Source organism: Artemia franciscana, unplaced genomic scaffold (genome assembly GCF_032884065.1).
Source record: "Artemia franciscana unplaced genomic scaffold, ASM3288406v1 Scaffold_2440, whole genome shotgun sequence".
Lineage (NCBI taxonomy): Eukaryota > Metazoa > Arthropoda > Branchiopoda > Anostraca > Artemiidae > Artemia > Artemia franciscana.
The window spans coordinates 20079-35404 of NW_027063318.1; the positions used below are offsets into that span (position 1 = coordinate 20079).

At 36.0% G+C, this 15326-nt stretch overlaps 1 protein-coding gene across 1 annotated transcript; it reads left to right on the forward strand.

Annotated features, from left to right (window-relative positions):
- The first annotated feature begins 8749 nt into the window (after positions 1-8749).
- LOC136042910 (lymphocyte antigen 75-like) lies at positions 8750-13732 on the forward strand. Its single transcript, XM_065727835.1, has 2 exons — positions 8750-8795; positions 12771-13732. Exons 1-2 carry the CDS (start codon positions 8750-8752, stop codon positions 13730-13732), a joined length of 1008 nt encoding a protein of 335 aa, XP_065583907.1.
- Positions 13733-15326: the final 1594 nt, after the last annotated feature.

Sequence of the window (15326 nt, forward strand, 5' to 3'; positions counted from 1 at the left end):
ATCGGACTTTACCGACAAAATTCCGTTATGTCCGGCGAAAGAATCAAGCTTTCCCTTGCGAGAAACGGAGTCTCTTAGTTCTGGAGGTGGATATTTAAGAACGACAGCGTACGAGGGTTTGCGAATGGTACCCTTACTATCTGAGACCAAAGAACTATTTATAGACGTTGTTGGACTATTGAGGTGAGCAAGCGATTTTAACTGATCAAGCAACTGGTTGACTTTGGAGGTAAGGATAGAATAAGCTGACGCTGGAATGCCAGGGACTTCAGAGGGTGATTTGATCACGAACTCTTGAATATCAATATTTTCTGCAGAGCAGCGAGAAAGAGTAACGATGATGTCTGACAATGAACTATTTTTAGCTCTGGGTTCCAAACCACGAGGTATAGGCTCATCTGGGAAGCAATTGCTCTATAAAAGTTTCTTAGCGCCAAGAATATCTTCATACGGGAAAAAATCACTAGCGTATTTCACGATAGACTGATGGCCCAACCCCTCATCCAGAATGTGCTGAGTTCTCAATAAGTACAATTATGAAATGATCCACACTGGCTAAATGAATGCAATGAGAATAAATAATAACTTATGTTTGAGTGGGGCAAATAATCCAGTGATTTGCAAGTAATCCGAATATTTCAATGCACGACTCAGATGATAGTAGTGCTGAATACTAACTCACAGCCACAATGCATAAATAATCCTTAAGCCGTGATCATATACAAGTTTATAAATTTATCTAACAAGTTTCAATTTCAAGTTCAAAAGTATTTCACTCGTTATTTATTCCAAACAGGTACAGAGTTAATCCGGCTTAAATTCAATTAGTTGTTGACTGGTCAAATACCAAAAGAGAACTTTTAAAAACAATTAAAAACAATTAAGAACAATTAAAAACAATAGTTGTCACATACACACAGTCGAAAAGTATACACAAAATTATAATATATACAATTAACAACAATAATGCGGATTAAAAAGTCGACCCAGCATTAAACAACTTAACAAACGAGGGCACAAAACTAAGTTCATAACGAGCATGTGACACAGTCACAGGTTTAAGTTTCGGTACAGGCTCTGCAACAGCCCTGAGTGGCCTTACCCGTGCAGTTTGATGTTGGGGCGGGAGGATATTTCGGTGTATAGGGCTGGACAGGATTTTATTGCCAAAAAATAGGGCGACTTTTAAACGACGAGATTGAAGGGTTTGAAGTTGAAACTGACTAAGGAGGGATATGTACGGTACTTTTGGGATTTTTAGGATAACTAGGAGGGCACTGTATTGCACCCTCTCAACCCGGCCTGACTGTTCCCTAGTCAGCCCAAAATGCCATACAGGGCAACAATATTCAAGTGTGGAACGAATAAAAAGAGAAATATATGCATAGGAAGTGTGGTGCAGGGATTCCATGGCGAGCCAATAACTTCAGAGATCTGATGGCCAAATTAGCTTTTTTTAACATGCCATCAATATTTTTGTTCCATTTCAAATCTGAAGTGATATGAACGCAGAGCAGTTTAATTTCGGTCACGTGACTGGCGTTGGTAATAGGTGGATTAAAAACTGGCGTAGATTTTAAAAAAAGAAATGGTTAAAATTACAGATTTATCAAAGTTCACTGTACTCGAGTACTTTTGAACAAAAACGTGGTTTGATGTGTCGGCTACCAGTTTGCATATTAATAGGTGTTGTGATGATATTAAGACGCCTTCGTTTCCTACCTTTTAAATAATTACCCCTAATTGGCGGGCTGTTATTTTCTGAAAATTATTTAAAAACATCCTATGATATTCCTCCGTACTCTATTGATCCATTTAAAACACGTTAATTCCCCATAAGGCTTTTTGGAAAGTTTGATGACTTATAAAATTTATTCAAATGACTATCAAATTATTCAAGTTTTTTTCCAATTTGCAACTGAATCCTTCAGTTACAAATTGTCTTTTCATGGATTATAGCCTTACTTTTTTTGTCATCCATTTGTGCATGTTCAATTTTAGCTAGATAGGTCAATATTCTTTTACTTTACTTACGCTACGAATGAGGTATTAGGTCTACAACATTTACAAAGTCAAAGACAAATCTTCTTCCTGTTTTTGCGGTAGTGGTGGTACTGAACTCTCTTAACTCTGAGGTTGACCAATGACATCCACTTTGAGCGGCCTTTCATGGAAGTATTTATGCTTATCGAGACGTCAAAGGTTATTTTGAAGAAAAATTAATTTTTCATCGTCGGCATTTGCTTCATTTTTATAAAATTTATCAAGATTATTTTCAAACTGCTCTTTCGGTGAGAGAAAAAGTTACATTGGCGTCAATTTGTAAGGTTTCTAGAAATTAGTTTTTTTTAGAGAATAGTGTTTACAAGTCCCGCAATTATTGGCCCTAACGATGAAAAGAAACTACCACCTTCTTGAACAAGCCATTTCTTTTTAAATGTCTCCCCTTATTTTTAAAGGCTATAGCGATTACAAGTGAATGGTTCTGCTTTTTGTGCCATTTAATTACTTCTGGCAGTTGAACAATACCGTTAGCAAAATTGCAGTCGAGCTCAGATAGGAGATTAATGACTTCATAGTCATTGATTTGTCTGTCTATAGCCTTCCTAAGCTACGGTTTTGAACTAACTAAGACTGAAAATAAATGATTGTTTTCATGTAGTTTCTTTAGTGGCACGATGACAACTAATGACCTTTTTTACTGTTCTTGGGTGGATATACGGTAACTTTATTGTCAAAATATTCGTGACTAACCGTAAATCCTCGGATTTATTTTGATTGTGAACCAATAGTATGTAACCCTAGAGTATATTTGTAGGCTGGTTGTATGTCAAGAATACAAATTTTGGTTCATCGGGTATATTTGTTTGTTTAAAGTTAAGAGAGAACTTGAATCATGAGCAGCAATATAGATTATAAAGCAAATACAATTCAATGCAAGTGTCTAATGTGTTTGCTCTGATGGAAGAGATTGCAGTAACATCTTCTGTGGCCATTCTTCAATGGATTCACCTAAATCATTAATAATCAACCATGAGTTCGGTTCAAAAATATTAAGCACATCAAGTCCCCGTAAGAATTTCATAGTCTTTATTTTATCATAGGACGCTTGCCATACACTAAAGCAATAAAGGCTATTTTTCAGATTGTATAAAAATATTTTATCAAAATCTTGAATTATTTTCGGTAAAAATGTTGTTTTGTCAAACATTGAAGGTCTACAAAAAAGTATCTGAATGGAGTTTTAAACTGATTCCTATTTCTTCTCGCTTTCAAAATACAACACCTCGAACCTAACGTCAATCTCTTGAATAAATACTACAAAGATAAAGAATAAAATGTATTTTTTCTTTGTATATAAATAAAAAAAAATATAATTTTTTAAAATATATTTAAGAAAACACCTGAAAATTAAAATATATTAAAATCATTTTAATATATTTACATAGGCAAATATATTAAGCACTCAAAAAAAAAAGCATTTGAATTTGCCTCCCGTCGAAGGTGGGGTGACTGGAAGACAGTGGGCCACGGCGGAAGTGACAAAGCCGGAGCAAGCGCTGCTAATTGCATTGAAGGGTAAAATAATATTAGAATATTAAACACCTGTTAAAGTACAACGACTCCACCCTGCACAAAAAAATAAATACACTATTAAAACAGACTGCTGAGCTGGAGACTGATAGAAATTGTTTGGATAGAAAAGAGGACCCTCCTCCCACCACTTATTTAACTTTATTTACATAGAGACGCTATGTTTACTCTCCACAAATGTCTCAAACTGAAGTAAGGTAGCGTCCATTTGGTAGTACTCTGACACCGTCTGCGCATACACAGATTTTTCTCCGATATGGCTAACATGGCATTTTTCTCAACTCCAACTATAAGTTTTATATTTTAAAGAGCGAATGACCATGTCCTCTGCTTTTGTAATTAAATCGTTTTCTAGAAGGTTTCTATAAAACTCATGTCGAAATTTTCCATTATATAGTTTGAAGGCACCCCTTTGCAGACTGTTTTGGTATTCTCAACTTCTCAATGTGCAAATAGTACACCTTCGAACCTGCAACTGCTTCATTGGATATCAACTCTGATTTTAGAGATAACAGGTTATTTCGGACCTGGTGCTTCACTAGCTGCGGATGAAAAGAATCATCTCAGTTGGTGTAATTCATTCGAGACCTATTGTGCTCACCATTTTCAAAATTGTCCAATAGATTTTCTGTTCTTAGGAGTAAATCTGTGTCTCTATAATAAACGTAAAACTGTCCAGCCCACAGACAGTAAAGCTTACACACGTCGTAAGAAGAATCCAGCATGAGTTTCCTGGAGATTTCTAAAACTGCGCTACCAGAAGCATTATTTTAATGTGAAACTACATATCTTTTTTTATGTAAAAGGACCATGTTTGAGTCTGAGATCGTCAATGATGTGAAATAAGGATCAGAAATAATTCGGGCATATTATCTTGGGTCGATTACATCTTCACAACGACTTCCTTGGCGCAGACGCTCACACATCTTACGGAAGGCTGAACTTAAAATGAGCTTCAACATTACTATTTCAATCTAAATTTTTTGTCTCAGAGTGTTTATATTAAAGGTGTCGATAAAAATCTTCATATTTGGCTTATAATTGAAATGGAGGGCTCTATGAATCCTAGTGTCCTCGAAACTGTTTGACCAGCATCCACTGCAATAGAACGTGATCCACAACAATATTCCCTTCCGGATCAACCTCAGCAAGAAATTTTGCTTTAAAGTTATCCATTGAATATCCCCATCTCAGCCAAAGAAATATTATATGGACTTAATGAGTCTCTAAACACCGGTCTACTTAAGCACGAGAAGACAAAATCCTTTACCAAGTCATTATGTTTCACTTGCACTTCAACCTCAATTTCAAAAGACGATCCTTGTGGTCCATTATCCGTAGCAATAGCAATATCAGGGAAAGTTGGATCACAAGAATTGTCCATCCGTTTGTAATCCCCACATGGCAAACAATAGCGAGAAACTTGCCGATAGATAAAGAGAATTTATATCCAGAAAAACTGCATTCGACTTTTCACCAGTGTGTTATCAAGTGAAATCGGTTTTCAGGATACCATTTCCGTGAAAAACATATCCAACCCTCATTTACCTCTCTACAAATAACTGCTGATCCACGTTGGTATTCAGAACTAATTTCTCTTTGCTGATTTCAAACAGTTCGTGGTAACGAACTGTAATACGGAGCGACCCATCTAAATAGTAACCAAAAGTCTAAAAAATGGAATTTTGGTACCAATAGCTACATCCAAAAGATACTACATCCAATAGTACCAAAATAATCGCATTTTAATGCTGATTTTAAATATATAAGTTTCATCAAGTTTAGTCTTACCCATCAAAATTTACGAGCCTGATAAAATTTGCGTTATTTTAGAAAATAGGGGGAAACACCCCCAAAAAGTCATAGAATCTTAACGAAAATCACACCATCAGATTCAGCGTATTAGAGAGCCCTACTGTAGAAGTTTCAAGCTCCTATCTACAAAAATGTGAAATTTTATATTTTTTGACAGAAGGCAGATCACCGATGCGTGTTTATTTGTTTGTTTGTTTTTTTGTTTTTTTGGGTTTTCTTGCCCAGGGGTGATCGTATCGACCCAGTTGTCCTAGAATGTTTCGAAAGGGCTAATTCTAACCGAAATGAAAAGTTCTAGTGCCCTTTTTAAGTGACAAAAAAAAATGGTGGGCATCTAGGCCCCCTCCCACGCTAATTATTTTCCCAAAGTCAACGGATCAAAATTCTGAGATAGCCCTTTTATTCAGAGTAGTCGAAAAACCTTATAACTATGTCTTTGGGGACGACTTACTCCCCCACAGTCCTCGTGGGAGGGGTTACAAGTTCAAAACTTTGACCAGTGCTTACATACAGTAATGGTTATTGGAAAGTGTAGAGGCATTTTCAGGAGGATTTTTTGGTGGGAGGCAGGGGTTGAGAAGAGGGAGATATGCTGGGGGAACTTTTCATCGAGGAATTTTTCATGGGGGAAGAAAATTTCCATGAAGGGAGCGCAGGGGTTACAAGTTCAAAACTTTGACCAGTGCTTGCATACAGTAATGGTTATTGGAAAGTGTACAGGCGTTTTCAGGAGGATTTTTTGGTTGGAGGCAGGGGTTTAGAAGAGGGAGATATGCTGGGGGAACTTTTCATCGAGGAATTTTTCATGGGGGAAGAAAATTTCCATGAAGGGAGCGCAGGATTTACTAGCATTACTTAAAAAAAAAACAATGAAAATTTTTTTTTCAGCTGGAAGTAAGCAGCAGCATTAAAACTTAAAACGAACAGAAATTATTACCCATATGAGGGGCTCACGCTTACCCTCATGAGGTTTTTTTTACTGTTTTAAAATGAAGAGTTAAGAGAAAGAGTCAAACTTTAGCGTAAAGAGCGGGGCGTTGAGAAGGGAAAGCCCCTTTCATATACGGAGTAATTTCTGTTCGTTTTAAGTTTTAATGTCGCTCCTTACTCTCATTTAAAAAACTTGTTCTTTTTTATTTAATTAAGAATTAAATCCATCACCAGATGAGGAGTTAAAAAATAATAACCAAAATCTAACAAAAATTCCTCGTAAGTACTATCCGTATTTTTACAGACAACATCCAACGATATCAATAAACCACTTGTCTGGTATATTTAACCATAATCCCCACCGTTTTTACATCCTCCCTTGACCCAAATTTATCAGCAATTTCGTAGTTGGCAGTAATACATTGACGATCATGAGGTGATCCACATAGTCTTTGATGGATGGCAATTTTCTCTTATATAGCCTCGAGGCGGAGCTGTAGTACTGATGCTGGTATATGCCCATGCTTGTTAACAATTCATACATTTCATCACGTGAAAAGCACTGTTTAAGGAGGAGGAGACAATTAAAATCGTCAATTATTTGCACTTGAATCAATTGGTTTATAGAATTGGCTAAGAATCTATGAGAATCTAAAAAACGCTTTTTATTCAAGTACATATTTCTATTTTCAACTGTAATCCATTAAAATTCTAAGAGCAGTAGCTTCTCAGTCGATACGGGTATGATATTACATGACAAATACTTATCTATCCACAAACCATTTACAACTTTTCCTCTCTGCAAACATGCCAAAGCCAGTAATATGAATTTCAAATCATAGTTGGAGTTGTGCATGTAAACTAGTAGAAAATGCGGTTGCATAGCATTTAAATTTCAATATTTATGCACCAGTCCACAAAAGTTACTCCCTCCCAATAAAATTTGATTGCTTAAATGATTATTTTTGCGGACTGACGTTTTACCAATACCCTCAACAAATTTGCCAACTTAAACACATTTCTTTATTTTTAATTACCAGCTCGTCCATTGGGGATAGAGTCATTTGATAGTTTATATTACAAAGCCAGGAAATTGACTTATTGGCTGATTCAATCAGTGTATCCGTAGCTGATGAATTTTACACATCTTTTCTTTGCACTTTTATGTCCAACGCCACTTTGTCGCTCAACAGGAGTGAATTTTGGAAATTCTTAAAACGTAAAATGACATTGTCACCAGGACCCGTCTCCACAGATTGGTACTCATTCCACCTACAGTGCCTCAAGTGGTTTTTTAATTTTAATTATGTACGAAATCTAGACAGACACATTAGACAATGGTATCAAGTCCTATCTTTGTTCCCTTAACCCTCACTTATAACCTGGCTAATGTGAGGAATAGGAAAAAATCTCCAGTTGCGTTAGGTTCACTGGTAGAATCGTAAAGAAGCCTTACTCAGTGTCTCAATGATTCAATGGAAGAAGCACTCACTGAATATATCACCCATTTTTATCTTTGTTCAACCTCTTTATATTCTGTATCGTATTGTAAAACTTTAACACCAATCTTTAAATGATCGTCTTTACCGTGGTATTATGGCCCGCGATAAGGACTGCATATTTGAAGCACTCTAAGCCCGTGTCAAAAGTGAAGAGCTGTACACATCTATAGACCTTTAAATAAGCATTTTATTTTTGCAATTCATTCCTCTCACCTTTAAAAAAAATTAAATTTACACACATTTAAATCTAAATTTTCGACAAATGATAGTATTTAAATGATCCAGCTTTCATTTTGATTTTTCACCCTACTAAAAATACTGCCTACCTAGTCAGAAAAAAAAACCCTCAAAATTATGCAGGTCAGGGTGAAGCGTCTGCTTCTCCCGTTGCAGGTCATGCAAGTACATTTCATCCTAAATTATACTTAATATAAATGTTTTTGTGACACGGGCTCTTTTACGCTATCCCTACCTCCTGCATCCCTGTTCTGTTTTACAAGGAGGGCCCGAATCCTGTCTACATAGGAGTGTGCAATGTCTATTGAATCCGTATGAATACTACCAATTGTAAGAGCATTAAAAGGGTCTCCAAACTCCGTTCTAAAGACATAAATATTGCGCAAGGTGGTATCAGCTACATAAGAATATGGTAGAATAGAGAGTGAGCTAGCACCACTTTGTCCTGATTCCCCCACATCACTCTCACTGTGAGGGATGTGCACTTGTTTTCTTAGTACCCTCTTGACCATGCTAGGTGATATTTGGTCTTAAAGAGAGTCTTAAAAATTCCGCATTGAGGCCCAGATCCCTTATAAAGACGTCTAAATGAAAGTTTGGGGAAGCTATATTAATTGGGCTTACTCCCACACTAACATCCCCCTCATTTTAATTTTCCATGAGGTCCGTACATGGATTGTCGTAAAATTGGCTCGGTGGCTACAATATGTTCTCGATGTGGGCCCTCTTAAGATGATGATAGTGTTGTTATGTAAACCTAAAAAAAATAAGAGCTTATCAGCCCACTGAAACCCTTTAGATTTCATCCTGAAAAAGAATTTATATTTGGCTGAAAAAATCATCATTAGATACAACAAAATACAACACAATATTAATCTGTGGACCAAAGGTCCATTCAAATCCTCCTTTCTTAGAGACAGGGACATGACCTCTTTTTAACAGGAAAACACTATTAATCGCTAAAAGAATTTAATATTTTCATTTTGGTGAAAAATACATTTCTTTGAGGGCCAGAGAGGTCCAACAGCAGCATCAAACTAAGAGACTGTCTTTCATAGTCTGTAACCTTAGGTCAGTCTTTTAACATCGATGTTCTAATAGAGTGACAAATTCATCTTGCATAAAAACTTAGTTTTTCATCTTTAAAGCATGATGAAAAGTCCATTTCTTTAGGGAGCTATGGATACCTTAAAGCCTATAAAAATTATCGACAAGGCCCTTTTATTTTCCTCATTATTAACCTGAGAAGAAACCTATTTTGTAGGATGGGGCAATACTATCTGACCTCCTTCCATAGATAGCGAACAAAGGTCCCCAAAATCTTAGTTAATTCACCATGCCGAAAAACATTAAGTTTTCTACCGCTAAAACATTAAGTATTATGAAATAAAATCAATAACTTTACTTGCGCAAGTAATAGCAACTCCATTTTGCATGGCGATGCATTCTTCCTGTGCTCGGGGAGGCTAAAGGTCTCAATGGGACAGTAATTTATCTATCATGGGACTCCAGAGACGCGAAAAGCCTGACAACTCCATCTTCGCCTTGCGCAGGTGCCACAAGTCTTGGAGGCTCCACAACTTCACCACTAGTCATGGAAGATGAGTGGATCACATAATGGCTATGTAGGGAAAAGGTGGTTGCCTCCTCATTGCAAGCCTTTGCTCTCTTTTGGGAAGGAGTGCATCATTCAAAGTTTTCCTTAAAGAGAAATAAAATTTTAGTTTTACACAAAACAAAATCGTTTAAAAAACATTTAATTTTGATCATTTAAGAAAGTTGGAAATTAGTCTTCATATAACTCCCTATCACCTACCTTAATGGGGACCAAGAAATAGTAAAAATGTGGTAATGATGTGGTACTATGGGGGTAAACATCGGCAAATGATGCGTAACTATTTTGCCTTTAGTAGGATTCAAACTTCAATAGGGATTCTTTTGAAAAACTTCTTGTGCTAATGCTTGTTTTCATGCTCCAATATTTGGAAGTAATAAGTGTCATCTGGATGAGTATTTAGAAGGACAAATCATATTCAGTTGAATAAAGTCCACCTTTTCTTGCAAAAATAATACTTTTTACGTTCAGTCTACCCTTAACGTTTATCTTAATGTAGATTTCGAAGATGTAATGCATTTTTACATAACTATCAAACAGTTCGTGGTAACAAACTGTAGTAAGGAGCGACCCGGCTCAATAGTAACCGAAACTCTAAAAAATGGAATTTTGATACCAATAGCTACATCAAAAGAATTGCATTTTAACGCTGATTTTAAATATATGTTTCATTAAGTTTAGGTTTACCCATAAAAAGTTACGAGCCTGAGAAAATTTGCCTTATTTTAGAAAACAGGGGGAAATACCCCCTAAGAGTCATAGAATATTAACAAAAATCACACAATCAGATTCAGCGTATCAGAAAACCCTATGGTAGAAGTTTCAAACTCCTATCTACGAAAATGTGGAATTTTGTATTTTTTGCCAGAAGGCAGATCACGGATGTGTCTCTATTTGTTTGTTGTTTTTTTTTTTTTTCCAGAGGTGATCGTGTCGACCCAGTAGTCCTAGAATTTTGCGAAAGGGCTCATTCTAACGGAAATGAAAAGTTCTAGTGCCCTTTTTAAGTGACCGAAATATTGGAGGGCACCTAGGCCCCCTCCCACGCTAATGATTTTCCCAAAGTCAACGGATCAAAATTCTGAGATAACAATTTTGTTCCGCGTAGTCAAAACAGCTTGAAACTATGTCTTTGGGGACAACTTACATCCCCACAGTCCCCGTGGGAGGGGCTACAAGTTGCAAACTTTGACCAGTGCTTACATATAGAAATGGCTATTGGGAAGTGTACAGACGTTTTCAGGGGGAATTTTTTGGTTGGGGGAGGGGTTGAGAAAAGGGGGATATGTTGGGGAAACTTTCCATCGAGGAATTTGTCATGGGGGAAGAAAATTTCCATGAAGGGAGCGCAGGATTTTCTAGCACTATTAAAAAGAAAACAAAGAAAAAATAAATCCGAAACAGTTCTGTCAAGTGGAAGTAAGGCGCAGCATTAAGAGTTAAAACGAACAGAAATTATTACGCATATGAGGGGCTCATCTCCTCCTAATACCTCGCTCTTTATGCTAAAGTATTCTTAATAATTTCAACTATTTATTCTACGGGTTTTGTCATTCAGGGGTCATTCTTGATGAATTGGGACAAAATTTAAGCTTTAATGTAAAGAGCGAGGTACTGACGAGGGGGTGAACCCTCATATATGCAATAAAAAAAATGAGAACACAAAAGTTCGTTACGTAAGCTAATTTATAGCTTATATTCGTTACGTAAGCTAAAAACATTCGTACAAAACTAAATGTTCTAGTTGCCTTTTTAAGTAACCAAAAAATCGGAGGGCAACTAGGCTTCCTGCCCCGCTCCTTTTTTGTCAAAATCATTCGATCAAAACAATGAGAAAGCCATTTAGCCAAAAAAATAGAAGTGCAAATTTTGTTTTAATTATTCCTCTGCGGAGAGCCACAATCAAAACATGCATTGATTCAAGAACGTTCAGAAATTAAATAAAAAAAAACAAGTTTTTTTAACCGACAGTAAGGAGCGACATTAAAACTTAAAACGAACAGAAATTACTTGGTATGTGAAAGTGGCTGCTTCCTCATCAAAGCCCCGCTCTTTACGCTAAAGTTTTTTACTGTTTTAAAAAGAAGAGTAGAGAGAAAGAGTCAAACTTTAGCCTAAAGAGCGGGGCGTTGATGAGGAAGCAGCCACTCTCATATACGAAGTAATTTCTGTTTGTTTTAAGTTTTAATGTCCTTTCTTACTTTTAGTTAAAAAAAAACTTGTTTTTTTATTTGTTGTATGCTAAGATCCAATTTGATAAAACCTTCAAATCAAAATGTATATACCAACACTCTTCCTTACAATAGCATATTTTATGAACGGCCCTTATCCTGGAAATTTACTAGTGACTAATAATTTACATTTGGTCTATGCCCCCTCGCCCCGAATAGCCAATGACTAGTTAAATTAGAGCTAATGGCACTTTATGAAAAAAAGATCGTAACCTTCTCCACCCCCTCAAAATCAAAGATCTAGTGTAAATATAATATGCTTTTTTTATATCATTTACGGAGAGGTTTGACTAAAAGCATATAATTCATCAGATTTAAAGCGAAAGGGATTAATAAAATCAATCAAGCTCCGTCCAAAAAAGTAAAATGAAAATTGGGTCGCTGTTTACAAAAAAAAAAAAAAAAAAGCTTTTTCTACTGAGGCTGTGAAGCCGCCTCATTGCTACTACAACTTACCAGTGAAGTTCTATTTCAAATCTTCCTTTGTGTGCCTATAAGGCTTCTAAAAGCCCTACAGGCAGCAGGGATCCATAGTGAGTAAATCTATAAGTAAACTGTTATATAGAAAGTCCTAATAATAAAAATTTAATTAAAGTGATAATAGGCAAGTGACTCTGAAAACAGAATCAAATATTCAAGCAGTATTAGAAGTATATTTGCAGGAAGAAGTGTGAATGAAAACTAACCTTCAAGACCATCCATGTTTAAGCGTATGTTAAGGGACGTTATTTGTTCCTAGGCCTGAATTGCAAGACATATGCTAAATAAGAAGATCTAATTATCAGATCAAATTTATTACAGTCAAATATTTCTTAGCGATAGAATTTAAACTTTGTTTTATTTCAGATCAAAAGAAGTCTTCCTTAAGATTTGGATTATCTTGTGACGATAAATATGACCTCATCTGCACTGGTGAGACTTTAAATGATTGTAGCTGCCTTCAATTCTATGATGGAGAATGTGTTCGTTACTCAACCGCTGAGCTAATTTGCAACGGTTACGGTGGATATCTTCCCATAGTCAATTCAAAATTGAAAAACAAGTTCGTTTTCGTGTACCCAAACCAGTTTAAATATGGTGCCTGGATCGGACTAAAAAAAAACGATACTGGCTTTTTTTGGGCGGATGGGAGTGAATTGACCGACAATGAACAAAACTGGAATCCTCCCAGTAACTCTTCCACAGGTGATGGTAACTGTGTTCATTATGTTGGAGATGAAGAACTGGAATACGTTGCAGTGGATTTCGCATGGAAGGATAGCCCTTGTGATGAAAACAGGCCACTCGTTTGTGAAAAGAAACCAATAAGCACAACAACCACAGATTCACAGCCAGAAAAAACCACTACAGAAACAACACCTATAGTTTCACAATCAGAAACAACAGCTACAGTTTCCCAATCAGGTACAACAGTTACTGAACAGCCCGGTGTGTGTCCTCAAGGCTATGATGAATCCTGCTTTAATACAATTTGTTACTGCTATGGAGTGAAAAAGAATACACCTATGTATTGGGGGAACGCTGTCGCGACTTGTAGAAGCGAAGGTGCTGATCTGGTTTCTATTCATTCCGATGACGAAAATAAATATGTCAGTGGAATATTAGATGGAGCAAATGCTTGGATTGGCTGCTTGTACAGTTCAACCAATTGGGTTGATGGTTCCGATTTAAGCTACAAAAACTGGCGCACTACGTACAATGATCACACCGCAGGCTATATGAATAACGCTGCGTACAACGGAAAATGGCTGACTGTGTCCAACTTTGAAACCCAGCTGTATTTTGTATGCAAGAAGCTAAAAGAGTGACGTGAAAACATTCAAATTGGTGCATAAAAAATGATTACAAACATATATAATGATTACAAAATTAAAGCATGAATACTCTTTTACTCTGTAACAACTTTTAGTTCAAAACCATTTGAAAATGGGCAACATTTTGACCCTTTTTTTTTTACATATTATTAATTTGCAAATTCAAAGAATTTTACCCTTTAGGTTTCATTAAAATGAAAGAAAAACAACTTATAGTATGTTTGAAAATGAGGTGACATATAGTCAATCACAAAATAATTGCCCCCCCCCCTTAAATAGTTCAAGTTAATCTTGAATTCTCCTCCTCTATAGATAATAAATTTGGCTCGAAATTTTCAATTCGATTCTATATAAGAGAGACAAAATGGAAAAATCTTACCAAAACTGTTATATAAATCTGTTAATTGTGCTTATTTGTTGTTGCTTAAGTGCTTAACATTCCCAGCTCAATATTCCCTTAAAATTTCACAGTTATACCCTTAGGCGTAATAATGCTAGCACTATCAGAAACAGAAGTGACAGTGTCAAACATGGTAACAAAATGTGGTAAAGAGCGACCCGATTCAATAGTAACCGAAACTCTAAAAAAAGCAATTTTGATACAAATAGATATACCAAAAGAATTGCATAATACTGATTTTAAATATATTAGTTTCATCAAGTTAATTTTACCCATTAAAAATTATGAGCCTGAAACAATTTGCCTTATTTTAGAAAATATGAGAAAACCCCCCTAAAAGTCCCCCTGTGTTTATTTGTTTTTTGGTTTTTTGTTTGTTTTTTCCCAGAAATGTTCGTATCGACTCAGTGGTCCTAGACTGTCACAAGTGGGCTCATTCTAACGGAAACTAAAAGTTCTAGTGTCTTTTTTTAGTGACAAAAGATTGGAGGGCACCTAGGCCCCTCCCACGCTCATTTTTCCCAAATTCAATGGATCAAAATTTTGAGATAGCCATGTTGTTCACTATAGTAAAAAAAAATCTAATAATTATGTCTTTTGGGATGACTTAGTCCCCCACAGTCCCCGGGGTAGGGGCTGCAAGTTACAAACCTTGACCATTGTTACATATAGTAATAGTTATTGGTAAATATACAGACGTTTTCAGGGGAACTTTTTTGTGTTGAGGGGGGAGTTACGTGGGATGAACTTTGCACGGAAGAATCTACCATGAGGAGAGAGAATTAACATGAAGGAAGCGCAAGATTTTCTAGCATTATATAAAAACAATGACAAAATAAATGAAAAAAAGATTTTTCAGCTGGAAGTAAGGAGTAGCATTAAATCCTAAAACGAACAGAAATTATTAAGTATATAAGGGGGTTCGTCTCCTCCACAGTACCTCGCTGTTCAAGCTAAATTATTTTAAGTAATTTCAACTATTTATTCTACGGTCTTTGTGATTCAGGGGTCTTTCTTAAAGAATTAGGACAAAATTTAAGCTTTAGTGCAAAGAGCGGAGTATTGACGAGGGGACAAACCCCCTCATATACGTAATAAAATATAAAAATATAGTTCTTTACGTAAGTTACTTTGTAAATCACTTGTATTTATTATTAATACAAACGTTCGTAAGAAAAAATTCTAGTT